The sequence below is a fragment of the Gadus chalcogrammus genome, chromosome 7 (genome assembly GCF_026213295.1).
Source record: "Gadus chalcogrammus isolate NIFS_2021 chromosome 7, NIFS_Gcha_1.0, whole genome shotgun sequence".
NCBI lineage: Eukaryota > Metazoa > Chordata > Actinopteri > Gadiformes > Gadidae > Gadus > Gadus chalcogrammus.
Window position 1 is genome coordinate 7,009,062 of NC_079418.1, and position 19,968 is coordinate 7,029,029.

Below are 19,968 nucleotides of genomic sequence, written 5' to 3' on the forward strand. Positions count from 1 at the left end.
AAGCAAGTGCCAAGCACTACAATCACTATTGTATTCTCCGTCTACAACAGAGATAGCTAGGATAAAATGGTACACAAATAAGTACTATAACTTAGTACAACGTACAATTAGTGCATAAATTAAGTGCCAGGACGAAAGACATACAATAAGTGCGCACATTAAGTGCCAGGACGTACAATATACAACAAGTATGAGGAGAGGGACTTCATCTCCTTTACCTCGCGGCATGAAGGCGATCCGTCTGCTCAGTGTTCCATTAATAGTCCTGTACAGCTCGTCCAGCCTGGAGATCATCCTAAGTATCTGGATCGATTTATCTGGACTGCTCATCTCCCTGCTGCTCCTCGGCGCTCTGACCAGCCCGCCCCTAGCCGTAGCCATAACCTTAGCATTAGCCATAGCGATAGCATTAGCCATAGCATTAGCCTTAGCCTTAGCGATAGCGTTAGCCGTAGCCTCAGCGGTAGCCGTAGCCATAGCGTTAGCACTGGCTGTTGGCATGGCGGCTAGCAGCCAGGTTCTCAGACGTCCACTCAGATAGTTTGGAGACCAGTCCATTGTCTCTTGTTCGGCTGCGAAGTTCGGTGAATTCTGTGATCTCTCCGGTGCATGAAAGAAACTGAGGAAACCTGTAGACACAACAATAAAACGTCATTACGATCAGTTTAGTTGTGGGAAATGTTTAACGAAAAACGATATCGATGCGAGATAGTGTTGCTTCTAAAAAGAGGCATCTTTAAATAAAATAAATAAAATATGTATATTAATAAATTAATTCGGTAAACATTCAGGCCTTAGACAAATACAAACATAAAAGAATAAAGGATTACTTCTGAGGGATGAATGGATGATGGTTGGATCCACGAGCAGATGGATGGATGAGTGATCAAGAGTGGCGTTACCATGACAACGAAGCAGATGATGAGGAGGACAAGGGATGAAACAGAAGGAGGAAAAAGTAGCTTTTGAAGAATTCAACTGAATGTACGTACATTGTCCGTGCGTAAAGGATCAAATAAAGACCGAAACAGCAAAGCTTTCATTTGTATGTGTCTATCCATTTACATTTAGGGGATTTTACCGATTCTCTTATCCAAAGCGACTTAGAACCATTCATACACACATTCACCCACCGACGGCGGAGTCGACCCCTCAGGGCGACAGCAAGGTGGTCAGCAGCAGTGAGGGTGAGGCGTCTCGCTCAGGGACACCTACACACAAGGGATCCAACTAGGAACCTTCAGGTTCCCAGCCGACCCGCTCTACCTCCTGAGCTACTGCCGCCCCCCCTTCTGTGGTCCTGACCTCCAGACCGATCGACTCCCTCACACACCAACTCCGCCGTCGGTGTGTGGATGTGTGTGTGAACCGTTGTGAGTCTTTTTGGATAAAAGCGTATGTCAATCACCCTAAATGTAAATCTAAATTGAAATGCATACTCGGCAATCTTCCCATGTGATTATATTTCATGCTTCGATTTTGTTGTTGTGTAAGCCTACGTTATGTAACACAAACGTTTGACGTGCATTCCTTCGTCATCGTGTCTGATATTGTTGCTAAGTGATCGCAGACGGAGAGGCTGAGGCGTCAGATGCTTGAGAGAGACAGAGAGAGAGAGAGAGAGAGATGACGTCTGAAGTTCTGTTTTGGGCACCACAACAAAGGGGCTTAGTGGTGTCTCTGTTTGAACAGAACCCCAACACACACACACACACACACACACACACACACACACACACACACACACACACACACACACACACACACACACACACACACACACACACACACACACACACACACACACACACACAGGAGGGGACCGTTTCCAGAAGGCACTGAATACGTATTGTCTATAAATACGCAAACAATTTAGATTTCTAATTTAAATTACAAATACGACACACACATATCCCAAATTACCCATAAGATGTCTCTCCCTTACCACGGTCAATCAAATATTGTGTGAAATGGACACGCAACGTCTCCGATTAAACACAAACATTCTAATCGAAGTTAAGTGTAGTTTTAGCCTTAATGCTAGCAAATTTTTACCAAAAATTACTGTGAGTTCTCCAATCGTTGTGTATAGTATGCATTTCATTCATCAATATCAACTACTATTAATGGATTCATTTACATTAACATTCAGGGTGTTTAGCAGACGTTTTTATTCAAAGCGACTTACAATAAGTCCATTTGTCAGAAGAAAGAGAAACAACAATATATCGCTGTCGCTACAATAAGGATGTTAATAGAACCAAGTGCCAAGCACTAACAATCACTAGGTTAACCCATTCCCCGTAGACAACAATCAGTCGGAGATAAACGCAATTTCGACTCCTCTGTATGTCTGGCACATATTTTGAAATTGAAAAGAAGTTGACTTTTACTTTGACAACTCGACCTGGGATTCAAAGACATTAAAACACCTTGAGTTGAATCATGGGGTGAGTGTTACCTCTCTCTGCTGGTGCTGCTTCCGATCCGTCATTGAGAAGAACGGCCGCTAGAGAGACGGCCATCATCACCGCCATGAAGCTGAAGGTTGCCATGTGGGAGACTGATGGAACTCTACTGATCACGGTTTGGTTTATTCGCTGAAGATTCGTCGGACGTGTTTGGACGCGAGCCGGTTGTGAATTCAGCTCTTTCCGAAGTTTTTTCCGGTAGAAGAATTAGCCGAGTTTCTCTAATGGCGTTCGCAGAGGCGTTACGTGATGAAAATTCGTAACTTTCGTAATGTCTCAAAAGTTTGTCAACCGGAAGAGCGATGCAAAATATCCCGAAAACCTTTCGCAGACAAAAAATGTGTCGTTCGTTTTTCTGTTGTTTTTTTCCTTTTCCACGTCAAAAAACTGTTGTCTTTGTTCCTTCTTTTTTTCGTTCTACTTCGTTTATTCGTTTCAGTTGTGCAGCGTTTCGTGCGGTATAGATGCACCTCTTTGCAGAAGGCTTGTCGAGCAGACTCGATATTTTCCCGCGGTTCCTGCCGCGTGTTTCTGACCCAAACCGAAAATTCGACCCCTTTATAAACCCACAGCCGTCGGCGGCGGCGACGGACAGCTCGCTCGGAGCCAACCGGAGCTTCCGACGCAGGTCCTGGCCCCGCCTCCTAAGGCTCTCAGTCATTGCGGTGACATTTGGGCAGTTTGGGGCATGAGGCCTATTGTGTCTCTGCGGTGTGTGCGTCCAACTATTTTGTGAATGCGCTCTGAGTGTGTGCGTTTGGAAAGTACTTTAACGCGTATGGGTGTACGTGCGTGTGTTTGTGTATGGGGGTTTGCACTGTGTGTGTGTTTGTGTGTGTGGGGTTTGCACTGTGTGTGTGTGCTGTCCTGCTGTACAAGCAGTGATAAGGCTCTTCTTAATATGTTTGCACAAGGGCCACAGAGAGAAAGGCCCTCTGACGCAGGAGACAACGCACACACTGTTACTGGGACGCACCGGGACGCACACAAACACACACACACATACAGGCAACACACACACACACACACACACACAAACACACACACACACACACACAGTCACAACTGGGACGCACACACACACACACACACACAACGTCACAATTGGGACGCACACACACAACGACAACACACAAACACACACACATGCAGTTACAAGTAAAAAGACCCAAAACTTTCTCTGCAAGCTTGTCTACATAACACACCCCACAGTCCTGGGGTGACACACAACTGCGACACACACACACACACACACGAACACAGTTACAACGCACACACACAAACACATGCAGTTACAAATAAAAACACACAAAACTTTCTCTGCAAGCTTTTCACACAGCACAGCACACAGTCCTAGGGTCACACACAACTGTGACACACACACACACACACACACACACACACACACACACACACACAGTTACAACTGCAACACAATCTGTCACAGACACATACCAAAAAAACAGACAATAACGACCACATGCAATTAAAAATAAAAACACAAAAATTGCTTTGCTATATTCTCCACATAACACACCACACAGTCCTAGGGTCAACCCATATACAAACACACACACACACACACACACACACACACACACACACACACACACACACACACACACACACACACACACACACACACACACACACACACACACACACACACACACAAGTTACAACATCAACTCACGCAATCTGCCACTCACACACAAACATTCAACAAGTGCAGGTTATTCTTTGCACTTAAACGTCTCCATACCCACACACACACACACACACACACACACACACACACACACACACACACACACACACACACACACACACACACACACACACACACACACACACACACACACACACACAGCGCCTGTGATGCACATCAAAGGCTGGTGACGTGTGGAGCGGCCATGATGGAATCACCAAAAGGACAAGAGGTCCGGTTTGCGGGTGAGGGGGGGGGGGGGGGGGGGGAAGAGGAGAGGAATGATGAGAGGAGGGGAATGATGTCATGGGCGCATGTTCAAGCACAAACACACACACAGAAAACAAGCCAAATTATTTATATTTGTCGGCAATGACTGAGTGACGTATGTGTGTGTGTGTCCCTCCCTCCCTCCGCCTACTTCCTGTGATTCATCTCTAAACTCTCCACTCCATTCATCGATTGTCTCCCTCCTTCGTCTTCTATTCATCTCCCTCTCTCTCCCTCCCTCTCCCTCCATCCTTTCTCCTTCCCTCCCTCCCTTCTCTCTCCTCCTCCATCTCCATCTCCCATCCATCTTAGAATCTTTTAGACGATTCCGTTTGATCCGATTGACGTCAATGTGACGTTTCTCTGGTCCAGTTCTTGTTTCGAAAAGTTTGATTCAATTGAGGGGAGAATCAGGGACAACGGCCATATTTGTTGTCCTAAGATAAAGGAAAACCATATTTGCAGTCCTAAGATAAAGATCAGACATATTTGTATTTGTTGTAATGCTGTGAACAAGGACAGCCATATGTGTAGTCCTCAGACAGAAACGCTGTTAATACTAATTATGAGCCACACCATACCAGAGCACGGGTATTAGACTTATCATATGCTGGGTGCACACTAGACGTTTTTTTTTCTAATTTAAACAACTGTGTTCCATTGTTATAACCCCCCAAAAATGATTGAGAACAACCAAGCTGGCTTTAATTTTCGAAATTATTTTTTGGAGCAGTGCCGCATTTGTCCAGCAGAGGGCAGTGTTGGCTAGAGAGGTCTGTTCCTGAACATGATAGGTTTTTGGGACACACACACACACACACACACACACACACACACACACACACACACACACACACACACACACACACACACACACACACACACACACACACACACACACACACACACACACACACACACACACACACACACATAACCTGTGTCAATATGATCAATTCAAATCGAATCCATTATTTGTATGTAAACCTTTATTGAAAACAGCTGTTGAATTCCTTTATCTAGTCTTCCTTGAACCCGTTATAAATTGCATTACAACTTCTGCAAAATATTAAAAACACAAAAAAGCTCAAATCAGCAGCCAAGTGGATCCCTCAACTTTTCGGCAGCGACGGATCCGTCATCCAATCAGATCACGAATGCAAATGTAAGCACTGTGACACTACTCGGGCTCACGCCTCGTGCCCATTGCACCGTCAGTCAAAGGACTGGGAAGGCGTGGCTGACGGATGGGGCAGGTTTCCAGGGTCGTCAGAACCCGAGTAGTGTCACAGTGCTTAAATTTGCATACGTGTTCTGATTGGATGACGAATCCGTCGCTGCTGAAAAAGTTGAACATTTTTCAACTTTTTGACGGCGCCTTCAGCGCACGGATCCACAATGCATTGCGCGTCCGTCCCCATTCAAAGTCAATGGGGATCAGTCAACGGACGGAGGTAGTGGGCACGAGGCGTGACAACCCTGGAAAGCTCCCCCATCCGTCAGCCACGCCTTCCGACGTCCTTTGACTGACGGTGCAGTGGGCACTCTCTCTCTCTCTCTCTCCCTCCCTCCCTCCCTCCTTCCCTCCCTCCCTCCCTCATTCGGATATTCTGAGCTTGGAGTGGTCATGTATACTGTACCAGTTGCTATATATAAAAGCTGTATGCTATAATGGGAGGTAAAGAGCATCTGAGGTTGTCTGTCATCACATCGTGTTCCTTTGACACAATAAGTTTGCATAATTACTGAATAATGATAATAACAGTTTCATGAAAATGTTAGCAGATGAACATTTTCATTTTCATTGGCAATCTCTAAAGATGTTCCTTCATTAAAACAAAAACGCATAAAAAAAAGGCATTTTTTTTTTTTAGTTTAAAGACGTTTAGAAGTTGAGAATAATATTTTATAAATAAAATGTATTTATTTTCTGGTCATGAAATAAAATATTTACCGAAATCCACTCTTAGTGCTTTGGGTCCCTCGGGTTCTGCTTTCCAGATAAATTATAAAACTATTTTTTTATTACTCGATAAAACACTACGGAAATTCCAAAGATTGCACATAACTGATTCGCGCAATAAATATTTGTAAAAAGAAAACACAATGTTTTGTGAATGAGCTTCCCATAGAAAAGATCTCAAACATTTTTTGCACATCTTTTCTCTGAATGGTCAAATCGTTGCGGCTCTAACTTCCGATTTCGGATACTGATCGAAGGCGCGCTCTATGGTCAGATTATGTACCGGGCTCTTAGGATGCAAAGTGTGACGGCAGTGATGGCCAGAACACTGGTCATGATGGTGATTCGAACCCAGGGCACATCATCCCCATGGCTGTGGTCCTGCCCACCTAGGGAGAGAGAGAGGAGGGGTTGGTGAGAAATCTAATACTGAAAAGTATAAAATCTTTATTGATATTAATATCTATCTATCTATCTATCTATCTATCTATCTATCTATCTATCTATCTATCTATCTATCTATCTATCTATCTATCTATCTATCTCTAAATCTATATTAATATATCTTTATCTATTTATATCTCTAAATCGATATTAAAGGTCCAATGGCATGGTACCTTATGGATGCTTTAATATAGATATTAGTAGGCCCCTAAAACAGTACTTGAAGACGTTCCCGAAATTCAGCACTGGTGCTGAACTACAGCCACTACGAGGAAGTCGTACATTTCCCAAACGCGCCATTTCGGTGTCTGTAGCTTTAATGCAAATTAGGAGAGCTCCTCATTCAGATTCCTGGAGCTCTGTATCTAAATAATATCATGCTATACATAGATATCTATATCATATAATATATATATATATATATTATCACGGCCAAAAGCTGTGTGCGCCTTCAGACGATATCATGAATCTCAAACGACTGTGTCGGGTTCTCCAACAGGTTCTTCCACTTCCACATCAATCTGAAGTAGACTGAACCACGACATGGAGGAGAAAGGGATTGTCTTCTGTTATTGTCTCCCACCGGAGCCCCGCTACCCGCTGATAACAAAGAGGTGTACAACACTTGCGTTACAGTGTGTGTATTCACACACACACATGTGACGCTCGCACGGTCGTAGCTCATTGGGCAAAGCAGATATGGGGGGATACGATTTCCCCGTATGATGACATACAAGGAAGAATTCCAAATCGGCGCATCTGAGCATTGTTTTTTCAAAGGCAGAGCAGGATACCTAATGCTCGTTTTACACCTAACACCATTTCTAGCTAATGGGGGACCCTAGGCATGCTAGGGGAACTCATCTATCTAATATCGAGCTACGCGACGTAGCCTATCGTAGGAATACTAATATAGACTCACTAACCAGACTTTAGACAAATAATCTAAAGTCTGATAGAAAATATACTATTTTACTTACTGTTTCTAATTATTTACTGCTAACGAATACTTTATGAGGTAAACCTTTCTCATACTGGGTGGCCCCTCCCTTTGCCACAAAAATTTAGCAAGCCATCTATGCAACCAAGTTAACCCAAGTTATTTCCTCCCTTCTTGAAATCTAAAAAGTGAAAACCTCTCTCTCTCTCTCTCTCTCTCTCTCTCTCTCTCTCTCTCTCTCTCTCTCTCTCTCTCTCTCTCTCTCTCGCGTAAGATTGGGGCTGTGTTTGGAATGAGCAGGTTTCAACATCCTTACAGTTGAGTGATTGTGATTGTGATTGTGGAATTAATTTTTCTGGGGAAACAATTTAATTGGTTCTGGGCGGTCGCAACTTCTCGGTTGTGTTGTGGGCAGGGGAAAGGCATGTATCTCAGCCTCTGATCTTTGACATCTGGGTCTGATAGAATCATATAGTATGAGTGGCATGTGGCTCTGGAAGTAGAGCGGGTTGACTTGTAACTGGAAAGTTGCAAGTTCGATCTCCAGCTCCTCCTAACTGAGTCTCGAGGTGTCACTGCTCCTGACGAACTGGCATCCAAAGCGACTTATAACCATCATTCCATCATTCACGCACCGATGGCGGAGTCGACCCCTCAGGGAGACAGCTAGCTCGTCAGGAGCAGTCAGGGTGAGTCGTCTCGCTCAGGGAAACCTCAACACTCCGGGGAGGAGCCGGGGATCCAACCAGGTCCAGTTACCAGTCAACCCACTGTGTCACCGCTGCCCGTAAAGCACTTTGTGACCACGATTTTGTGTTCTGAAGCGGGGTCGGTTTGAGGTGAGCAGCTCACCGAGGGTGTCATCGGAGAGGAGTAGGGGGCTCTCCAGCAGGGTGGGGTCCGAGGGGGTCGGCACCTCCTCCTCCTCATCCTGTGGCGTAGAAGGCTCCGTCGATGGAGTCGCCTCGGGGCCCATCTCCTCTGGGAAGAATTGTTAAGAATGTCAACACGGAACACAAACTATCAAAGAATAGTTCATAATAAGACGGAAAATGACAGACGAGGAGAGCATGTGAAAGGTTTCACAAAAGCTTTTCCCTATGAAGATATTATTTCAGAAGAAAAACTGAGCTCCTGTGACTAGGGATGCACCGATGTATCGGACGAACATCGGTAAAGGGTTAGCCACATGTGTGCGCAGGCTTTTTTTTTTCTGTCGTATCACTCGGCAAGCGTCCTCGGTTGCTAAGCAACGTCAAGGTCATTGTCGGACTATTTCTCAGCTGATTAACACTACGAATGCTTGTAACAAATAAATTGTAAAAAGACACACTGTGAAGTAATTTTTTTGGCCATAGTTTCCATATGCTAAAGATGTGTCTAGTTCACCGTCGTGCAGGCTGTGTTCAGTAAAATAAATAGCAATCTGTTTTCGGCGCATCTGCCTAAGCCCACGTTGAAATAATTTTGATGTTGAATGTTGATGCCGCAGTTGTTGAAATAAACAGATTGATTACATACAAATCATAAATCCTCTCCCTGTGTCATTGTGTGTGTGTGTATACGAGGTGCGTGTCTGCGTGCGTGGGTGGGGGGTTAGGGTTTGTTTCCCTGGCACAAAAGGGGAAATAAATAACAATAAAAAAACATCGGTATCGACATCGGCTATGACCAAGATGTTATTTTAAACATCGGTATCGGCCCAAAATTTCACAATCGGTGCATCCCTACCTGTGACCGTGGAATTCGTTGTTGTGTATCGATATGAGAGGCCACAGAGATTTGTTTTTTTAGGAGTTGACAAACTTGTAGAATTGTTGTTTTGCTGTCCCACAAACAACACAAGTTAAACCATATGGAGTTCTAGGCTCACAAATCCTATCCCATAAATCACACGTTTCACAACACGTTTGCTCATATTTTTTCCTCAGTGGCAGCAGGAAATAGGGTGCGCACTTGCTCTCTCTCTCTCTCTCTCTCTCTCTCTCTCTCTCTCTCTCTCTCTCTCTCTCTCTCTCTCTCTCTCTCTCTCTCTCTCTCTCTCTCTCTCTCTCTCTCTCTCTCTCACAAAAGAGAGACCAGAGATTCTGATCTAAAATGAGACTTTAACCTGCTTAAATTCAGGTTAAATAAATAAAAATATAACCAGGACAGAAATTATTACCGTCGTCCAAGTGCTCCGATCCCAAAACGGTCAATTTCACGATTTCTGGAGACCCTCGCCTCGGCTCTGGAGAGGGCCTGGGGGGTGGGGGAGGCGAAACAAATCAACCACAGACCAGCAAAAGTCATCAAAGTCACAACTCGTATCTGTTTTGGCACCACAGTGGTGGAACGAGCACCCTGCCGACGACTGGACCGAAGAGTCACTCACCAGCCGCCGCAGAAGACTCCAGACTCACCTGTTCAGAGTTCCCCTCCAACCCCTCCCACTTCTTGTATGTTTGTACGTCCTGGCACGTAATGTAATGTACACACTTATTGTATGTTTGTACATCCTGGCACTTCATGTACACACTTATTTTATGTTTGTACGTCTTGGCACTTAATGTACACATTTATTGTATGTTTGTACATCCTGCCACTTAATGTACACACTTAGGGTATGTTGTACGTCCTGCCACTTAATGTACACACTTTGGGTATGTTGTACGTCTACATCAGTACAAAAACAGATGATTAAAATACATATTTTTGTAATTTGCACAGCATTTTTGCACTTCAATCAACCTTGGCTGGTACCACTACATATTAGTATTTTCACTATGTAATTTACTTTATCTTGTATTGTCGCCACTACGTGGCTTTTCAGGAACCAAGGCTAGGAATTTTACTGAACTTGATTACAGTAATGTATTAAAGTAATTCTGATTCTGATTTTATCAAAATCAATCTTTCCCGCTACGCCCATTTTTTCATTTAATCTCAGGTTTGGCTGCTCCCTATTGGCCCACATTGATGTCCACCCGGCCCTGTTAGGCCGGTCAGACCCAGGCCTCACCGTGATTGGAAGAAGCAGTGGTAGACCCCCCTGTCGGTGATCAGTACCTGGCTGATGATCAGACCCACATGGTTACCGTCCGTCTCCACGTGGAAACGATCTTCATCCTGTACCCGACAAAAACAAAAAGAGAGGTCGTCCTTAGCGATGGTCGCTACATGTTAAGGTCGCCAAATGCTATGGTCGGTACACGCTACATGCAACGGTTGCTACATGCTACGGTCACTACATGCTAGGGTCGTTACATAGTAGGGTCGCTACATGCTATGATCGCTACATGGTTCGGTCGCTACATGCTATGGTCGCTACATGAAATGGTCGCCACATGCTACAGTCGATGCATGCTAGTCACTACATTCGCTACATGCTACGTTCGTTACGGTCACTACTTGCTACGGTCGCTTCTCTGACGATATGAAATGTCAATAATAATAATGAAGAAAAAAATTAAAATATTTGACCCATGCAGCTTTGAGTTATGAACCGGTTAGCTAGTTTCACCCTATAAACCACCAACAGTCCCTAGCAACCACCCATTGCCCCTAGCAAACACCCAGAGTCCCTAGCTACCACCAAGATTCCCTAGCAACCACCCAGTATCCCTAGCAACCACCCATTGTCCCTAGCAACCACCAAGGCTCACTAGCAACCCCCCAGGATCCCTAGCAACCACCCATATTCCTAAGCAACCACACAGAGTTCATAGCAACCACCCCAGGATACCTAGCATCACAATGGCAACCATCCAGAACACCCTAGCAACGTCCTAACAACCACCCAGAGGAACACTTAAAGAACATCATAGCAACACCAGAGCAACCACCCAGAAGAACAGTCGAGTAGCCATTAAGAACACTATAGTAACACCCTAGCAACGTCCTAACAACCACCCAAAGGGACACTTAAAGAACACCATAGCAACATCCGAGCAACCACCCAGAAGAACAGTCGTGTAACCATAACGAACATCCTGGCAACACCCTAGCAACATCCTAACAACCACACAGAGGGACACTTAAAGAACACCATGGCAGCACCCTAACAACGTCCTAGCAACCACCCAGAGGAACACTTAAAGAACACTATAGCAACACCCTAGCAACACCCTAGTAACGTCCTTGCAATGTCCTTGCAAGGACGTGGGTCAACACGCTTGCCTCTGTCACTCCGACTAGGAGCAGACTCTTGTTCCAAACCCCCTCGTACCATCGGACCCCCGCCCTACCTCATGGTCGTGCGGCACCGGGACCCCGTCCTTCTCCCACCAGAAGCGGAGGTCCTGTGAGCGCTCCGCCTCTGGGGCCTCACAGCTCAGGTAGGTGGAGTCCCCGAGCCACGCGTTCACCCACAGGGTCTGCCCCTCAGGGGGCTCTGGGGGGAAGGGGAGAGAGAGGAGGGTAGAATGATGAAGACCCCCCCCCTGCCCTCCTCCCTGGGGTTTATGTTGCCACAACGCCCAACCCCCTGTCTGTCTGTCTGTCTGTCTGGCTGTTTGAGTGTGTGTGTCTGTGCTAGAGTGTCTCTCTCTCTCTCCCTCCCCCCATCCTTCCCCCTCTTCCCCCCCCTCCCTCCCTCTCTCACCCACGCTCAGCCACACATTGGTCAGGGTCTCTCTCCCTCCGTCTCCCTCTCTTTCTCCCTCCCCCCTCCCTCCCTGACTCACCCACACTCAGCCACACATTGGCCAGGGTCCTTCTCCCCGGTACGATGCACTCGTACATGTTGACATCGGCGTGCCGCACCCCCTCCAGAACCAGCGACCAATCACCCGTCAGGACGCTGTCCTCAGACGCCAGGTGAACACGCCCCTGGAGGGCAGAGAGGCACCAGAGAACGGATGGGTTGGAAACTGCAAGTTAAGTTCCCCTCTATAAGGGACACCCAGTGGTGATTCAGGGTGCTGGCCTGCCCTCCCACTAGGAATAGAGTCCCAGGGAGCAGGGAGGCCTTCTCCCTTTGACTAACCACATCCTTCCCATGGCCGAGTGTGTGACGCTGTTTGCCGTGTCTTTTGAATTGCCTTCAATGTACGTTTCTTTTCATTTATTTGATATTGTTTGTTCTAGAAATGATGTGACGGTTAAATGGCCAATTTATTTACTTTGTTACATTATGTTATGAGGCACTTAAAAGTCTAAGTATTTCATTTGATTGAAAGGCCATAGTTTGTTAAGAGAGATATTATAATTTATCTCTTTCTTTGTCTGTCTAGAACCATGACCATCACTATGACCAAACCCGCTTTGCTTGTAAAATGAAGTGACAAGTAAACAAATCCTATAGTTTCCTGGTGGTTTGTGGCTCCAGAACTACAGAAAAAAGGAACCACAGAAAAAGGAACTAAAAAAAGAAAGAGGTACTAACACTAACACAAACACAAAACCGTACCTCATACTGGGAGCCCTCCACCATGGCCCCGTCCTTGAAGGCGACCACGTCCTTCCCCATGGCCTCCCAGACGAACAGCCCCCCCTCATCCTCCTCCTCTCCCCCGGGCCCCCCTAGGCCCCCGCCGGCCCCCAGCCCCAGAAAGGAGGAGCCGTTGCAGGGGAAGATCGCCATGGCCCCCAACTCCACTTCCAGGGTCACCATCTCCGTGCTGGGGGGTGCGGCTGACAGACAGACAGACAGACAGACAGACAGACAGACAGACAGACAGACAGACAGACAGACAGACAGACAGACAGACAGGCACACACACGCACACACACACACACACACACACACACACACACACACACACACACACACACACACACACACACACACACACACAAGTTCAAGTTAGTCAAATGCAAAACATAACAGGCAAAGCAGTCATAGCCGTCAATGACATGTTTGTATCCCAAGCCCTCCTAAACAATGCAAGGACAGACCCTCTTGGATCAAACAACAAGATCCACTCGTGGTATTATTGCTTTGGAGGAGGACATTAAGGAAGCACTCACCCCGGCAGAGCACTCCGAGGAACAGAACCACCAGCATCACGCTACTGGATTGCATTGTTCAGTCGCACTTTTCTGCTTTTTCGGACCAAATACGCACACAATCACGTACCCTACACCATGGACCCCCCCAAAAACATAATTATTATTGCAGAAGAATTATACTTGTGTAGAAAGTGAACCGGATATGCGCGCCGCGCCGTTCCAGAAATCGAGTCTTGCGTAAAAGTTCCATGCGTAAAAGTATAAGCGATTCAAATAAAACCAACCAAAAGCCGGAACCTACTAAAATCGCGGGATTGCCACGACGGGAGAAAAAAAACGAAACAGCAAGGAGGGGGAGCGCTAGGTGGTGACGCGTGAACGCGCAAAACGTGCAAACACCTTCTGTGCCATGCACCTCCGGTCCAATATTGGATCGCGTTACCAAACCCATACGTTCAACATGCACGGTGTAGGGAAGGAACCCCCCACACCCCCCTTCCTAATGTGCTGCGTCAGCGCGCGGAGCGCACGGGACACCGAGGAGGGGCGCGGCCGCGGGACGTCTCGCGTGTCCATACCGAGGTGTCCTACGCGAAAGTGAGATTGACACCTTATTTATATCCACAGTGCGCCATAAAACCCTGGATTTGGTGGAGGATGTTTAATAAAATGGACCTATTGGGGTTTTGGTTTTACGCGCGTACGTTTTGCCTTCAATACAGTTCTTGCGTGCGGTCTGATTTGTATTATTATTCTATTTTATTGTTACAGGGATTCAGCTTGAAATCAATTATATTTTTTTGCTCACGTGAGCCATAATTCACTCCTATTTTCTACTCTGGACCATAGGGGAGTCCAAACCCAACAGCAGACAGTTGGGTTCTTGGAGTGAGATTCAGGAAGTGAGATAGTTCTGTTTTAATGACCGAGTTTTGACATTTATATGCACCCGCATTTCAAGCATGAAGGGAGTGGCAGGGAGTTTTCGGATAAAAGAGAGCGAGGTTGGAGTGAAGGAAGAGAGCGAGAGCGAAAGCGAGAGAGTGAGAGAGTGATTGGATCTGAGAGAGAGATAGCTTGGATCTGAGAGAGAGCGAGCAAGCTAGTCTTTCCGAAACACTAGAAGGTACTTGGGGGGGGGGGGGGGGGGGGGGGACTTCTCTAACCCTCTCTTAGTCCGAGTAGTACAGCCCACCTCTGCCTATTGAAGGTAAGAGCCGTTCTCTGTAAAGGGTTAGCTGCAGGGGTGGACTGGGACAAAAATTCAGCCCTGGCATTTTCTGTCCAGACCAGCCCACTACATTATCAGCACTAGGGGTGGGACGAGACGAACGGGAAGAACCCTGTATGTACTTTATTAAAACAATTTAATCAAGTACATACATCCGAATAATAGTACAGCACTGCTAATAGCAGTTGTTGCCTTTTTTTGTTTTTGTTTGTCTCTTGTGCTGCTGACAAGAAAGGCGTGAAACCTGAACAGGAAGTTAACAGACATCCTGTGGTCGCTGCATCTCCATCCCCCATATCTACGTAGCTACAAAACGCTTGTTAAATATCACACTTGATCCAACGCTAATTTCTCTCTTGCAGTTTTTAGTCTGTGAATGTGAAAATCTTTTTGTGTAAGCCCAGCATTAGTTAAAACCCGACCAAAATATCCTGACAAATAATCTAAATAGAAACATATTACAGACAGTAGCAGCATTAGAGCTGAAACGCATTTGTTTCAACTGTGACTCAGTAATTGTGAAACCATAAATAGAGAATTTAATTTTTTTTATCTGTAGCTGCGAGAAAAAGTCTAAGACATGAATTACTTACTCGTGGGAGTCACGGACTCCCACGACTCCGGCCCATGCCATGAGGTCCAGCCCACCCTGGTTTCTGTTTTGATTGACAGCACTGCCAGGGCTCTCTGAGCCTGTCAGCCCATGATTGATTGACAATGACAAACATAGACCAATAATCTGTGTCGATGCTGGCCACACACTGCTAGCCCTCTGTTGCCCATTGGCCGGCCCAATTGGAGGGAATTTAGAGAGAGAGAAAAAAACAAAACATAGCGGACCGGACCGGCCCACATTGGGTCAACGGCCCACCGGGACGATGCCCGGTATGCCAGATGGCCAGTCCACCCCTGGTTAGCTGCACTCTGATTGGTCAACGAGCAACAGGTGTGCAGCCTCCCCCAGCCCCAGAGTTAAATCAGACTCACCCGGGGATTCCACCGGACGCGTTACGGCAACGTTACGGCTGCGGCACGTCTTGGCCGCGACTTTGCCCTGCTTGCATTTCCACCGGGCGCGTTACGGCAGCGCAACGCTGCCTTGCGAGCTAGCCGTATTCACGCGAGATCACGAGATCCCGCGATAATCCTCAACCTAATGTACTCACCTTCCACTCCCAAAACGACTGCAATTAAATGCCAGGCTTTGTCCTTTCTGACATTGTTCTTATAAAAAGGATGATTTGAGACCCTTTGATTGATTGACTGCTGACCTGGTGCCACCGGTCATGACGTAATAATGTTTTATTTATTGTGTTTTATTTCAGAGACTCCGTGCACAGCCCCGCCTTCCCCAGTGAACCAAGAAACCCCGCGTCGTGACGAACGGGGGATTTGACCCCCTCGGTTTTACACAGGAAACTTGAGACAAGAAGGTGAAATCGTCGGGCGTGCCAAGCTGCGACCGAACCGGCTCGGCAGTGTAGAAAGACCTATAGCCAGGGTTCGAGTTAGGTGGGAGGCAGTGGGAGCTGAGCTCCCATAAAGAGAGGTCTGGCTCCCATGAAAGCAGTAAACTCAAATATCTTTGGGGGTCTCGGAAAATACAGCCGCATAATATTGTAATTACAAATAAAGCTATTTTCCTAAGCCCAGACAGGGCGACCGGACACCGACGCGAAACGGAGGTGCTTCGACCTGAAGGGGCTTATTTTCGATTACGAGCGGCTACTTGCCAAACGATAAAATAGCCTAACTTCACAAGGTGTCTTTTTACAATTTATTTGTAACCATGCGTAGTGTTGATTAGCAGAGAAATGGTTAGCCAAAGACGTTGACATCGCTTAGCAACCAAAGAAGCTGGCGTTGTTGTGAAGGGCCCATGCAAGTGAACGGAGCGTTCCACCACGGCATTGAGAAGAGCCGTGTCATAATAGCCAATACCTCCTATATCCCCCCCCCCCCCTCCCCTGTCAAAATTCAGCGCAATAGAATCATAACTCGAACCCTGCCTATAGCCTACTTCATCCTTCCCAACAATATGGGCAGGATCTAGACCAAGCTCTCCTAATCGGGTCAGCAATAGCCGTGTTTGAATGATAATGAATGAATGGAACGTTGCATTTTTTATGTCAACAAATATTCTATACTAGAGATCTAGAGAAAAAAAAAACAAAAAAAAAAAAAACACAATTATATATTTTTTCCCTCCTGGTGCATATTTTTGCGCCCCTTCTATATCTCCAACCAATATTTTGACATTAAAAAAAAAAAATCTAACATTAGGGTAAAATGAGCCAAAAATCGAAAACGGAAGGGGAACCTACCTCCTTGGTTTCGTCAGAACATGCTAGTACTATAAGGCGTTTGGTTAGAGTGTTTTCAAGAATCGAGAATCAAGAACGAAATCAAGAAAATTAAGAGGCAAAAGCCATCCGGGGCGCAATTTTTTCCTCCGTGGATTTTATTCTTGAATTAATGTTTGTTCATCGTTGCGATCGTTGTTGTGTTTATGTGAAAGAAATGCAGTTACAGGGCAAAACAGTTTTTCAAGGTTGCAATTCAGTTTTCGTGGGGAATTAACAAACTTTTTTTTTTTATTTATTTTATTTTTTTTTGCGGAGGGGGGGGGGGGGCGCCAGGAGTGAAGCTCTCCTAGAGCGCCAAATGTGCTGGGGCCGCCCCTGCCTGTTTCAGCCCCGTGTCAGTGGACAGTTACATCAATCCTACGATCATCGTGAGTGCAGTGAAAGCGCGTTCACGTAAAGTTTCGGGAAAACTTTACGTTTCGGGAAACGCTCCAAAGAAATTATCGATGGTTCGAAAGATCCATCGGGAGAATGATCTTACGAGCGAAGATCGTTATCCATCGGGAAACCCGAACGCATCCCGAACGCATCTTTAGCCTAAGTAGATCCTGAAGTGCGTCGTACGAGCATCGTTCAGTTTTCACACCGTTTCCCGAAAGCATCGTTGGTAACGAACGTCGTGAAAACGCTAACGAGGACTCAACTCGTAGGATGCTGAGAGCATCGTTAGCCTACTATAGCCTCAGTGGCGTCACCAGCGGACATTCCGTGTATTGGATGCGTTCTATTAAAACACATCCAATAACGGAATTCCCAGCTGGCGCAATTTCGCAACCAAAAACAGTGGTTACCGCCGATATAATACTCATAGACTGTTAGATTTAAACAGCAAAGATAGAGACATGTTAGAAGTCAACAACAACATAATTTATTGCAGCAATTTAAAATTCCAAAAATACATACGCATCCGAAATGTAGGCCTACCGATCAATCGCCACGTAACAAGGCATATAATACAATCAAATGATTCCATTGCTCTTGTGTGGGAGGTCGCTTTCGAGCTGAACTTGCTTTCTCCCTCTGATTTTAATTCAACCATCGTGGTTAAACGGTCCTCATATTGATCAATGACAGAAGACATAGGCTACTAGACATGCATCATGCTGAGACCAGCGGGTGTCGGAGAATTTCTGCAGGCGTTTTTTGTTGCGATTGTTTGCATTAAGCACTGTAGGCGCTTCGGTAATGCTGTGATGAAGTTCACTATTTATTGGACCCTGTCTAGACAGTAACGAACATCTCTGACCATAGTTAATCGTGTTTGTAGTCTACACTCAGAAGTGAACTCATTATTGAATGCGGGTGTCTTCATTCATAAAAAAATTTAAACATTCAGGGGTATGCAATAATACAAATTATTCTAAAGAGGTCAGAGACTCCGTGTGCAGCCCCGCCTTCCCCAGTTAACCAAGAAAGCCCGCGCTGTGACGAATGGGGGATTTGACACAGGAAACTTGAGATAAGAAGGTGAAATCGCTGGGCGTTCCAAGCTTCGACCAAACCGGTCAATTGTGTTTTAATATATTTAGCATTCATATCATTGCAAACTATTCTTTTCGTGGGCTACTCTGCTGTTGGCCTTGATGGGGAGATATTTTAACCCTTTTTAACCCTATTTCCTGCATCATTCCGGCGTCTCCCCCTCCTACATAGCCCGTTTCAGCACCGTGTCAGTGGACAGTTAATCCTACGAACGTCGAGAGTGCAGTGAACGTGCGATCATGTCAAAAGGAGTTTCGGGAAACGCTCCAAAGAAATTCACGATGGTTCGAAAGATCCATCTTCAGAATGATCGTACGAGCGAAGATCCATCGTTATCGGGAAACGAGGCCCAGGTGAGGAGCCACAATATGGTACTAAAGTGTGACTATGGTCACGTATTTATGACTCTCCCAAATTAAAAAAATCTACCTTTATGAATTTTAACCATCAGTCTGTAATATATATTAACAGGTACACAACATTGCATGTAGTCATTAAGATTTTAATGTGGAAACTTTTTTATTTTTTATGGTTTTAATCAATTAATCACAAAATGTCCTTACCGCAACATTGAAATAACCAGGGCCCCGTTTCCCGATAACGATGGATCTTCGCTCGTACGATCATTCTCCCGATGGATCTTTCGAACCATCGTTAATTTCTTTGGAGCATTTCCCGAAACTCCTCTTAACGTGAACGCATTCGCTGCACTCACGACGATCGTAGGATTGTACCTGTCCATTGATATGGTGCTGAAACGGGATATAACGAGAAAAATCAAGAGAAAAAACATTTGATCAAGGTGGTGTTTACACTCATGTCTTTGAGCCTCTCAAAGAGTATGTGAATTTGCACTGTATTAAAAGCTGAGCTGAAATCAACAAATACAATTCTAGCATAAGCTTTTGTGTTCTCAAGGTGCCTGGAAATAAAGTGCAAGGTGCAAAGGATTGCATCATCTGTCATTACTTCTAAAGGCCTGCTTTTTCCTATTTATACAGTCTTATAACATTTATATAGAATCTTGTTATTTCTTGTGTCACATTTTACAAATTGTTCAAAAAAAACAAATTGTTGACAAAGAAAACAGGAGCTCCGGGTGTGCGCTGCAGCTGTTCGTGTGCGCACTCTGCTATGCACGCAGCCGCTGGGTGGAACATAA

The 19,968-nt window shown here is 45.7% G+C and overlaps 1 protein-coding gene and 1 long non-coding RNA gene across 2 annotated transcripts; both read right to left on the reverse strand.

Moving 5' to 3' along the window:
* Positions 1-6,057: 6,057 nt before the first annotated feature.
* Positions 6,058-13,249, reverse strand: LOC130386333 (polymeric immunoglobulin receptor-like). Its single transcript, XM_056595186.1, has 7 exons — positions 13,186-13,249; positions 12,461-12,605; positions 12,023-12,168; positions 10,798-10,904; positions 9,961-10,037; positions 8,649-8,777; positions 6,058-6,801 (listed from the first exon to the last, which is right to left on the reverse strand). Exons 1-7 carry the CDS (start codon positions 13,243-13,245, stop codon positions 6,683-6,685), a joined length of 783 nt encoding a protein of 260 aa, XP_056451161.1. The 5' UTR covers positions 13,246-13,249; the 3' UTR covers positions 6,058-6,682.
* Positions 13,250-13,322: 73 nt separating this feature from the next.
* On the reverse strand, positions 13,323-14,203 carry LOC130385154 (uncharacterized). The gene is made up of 3 exons (XR_008895971.1): positions 14,029-14,203; positions 13,746-13,855; positions 13,323-13,409 (listed from the first exon to the last, which is right to left on the reverse strand). It is a non-coding gene; the product is annotated as an uncharacterized LOC130385154 (long non-coding RNA).
* Between the last annotated feature and the right edge of the window lie 5,765 nt (positions 14,204-19,968).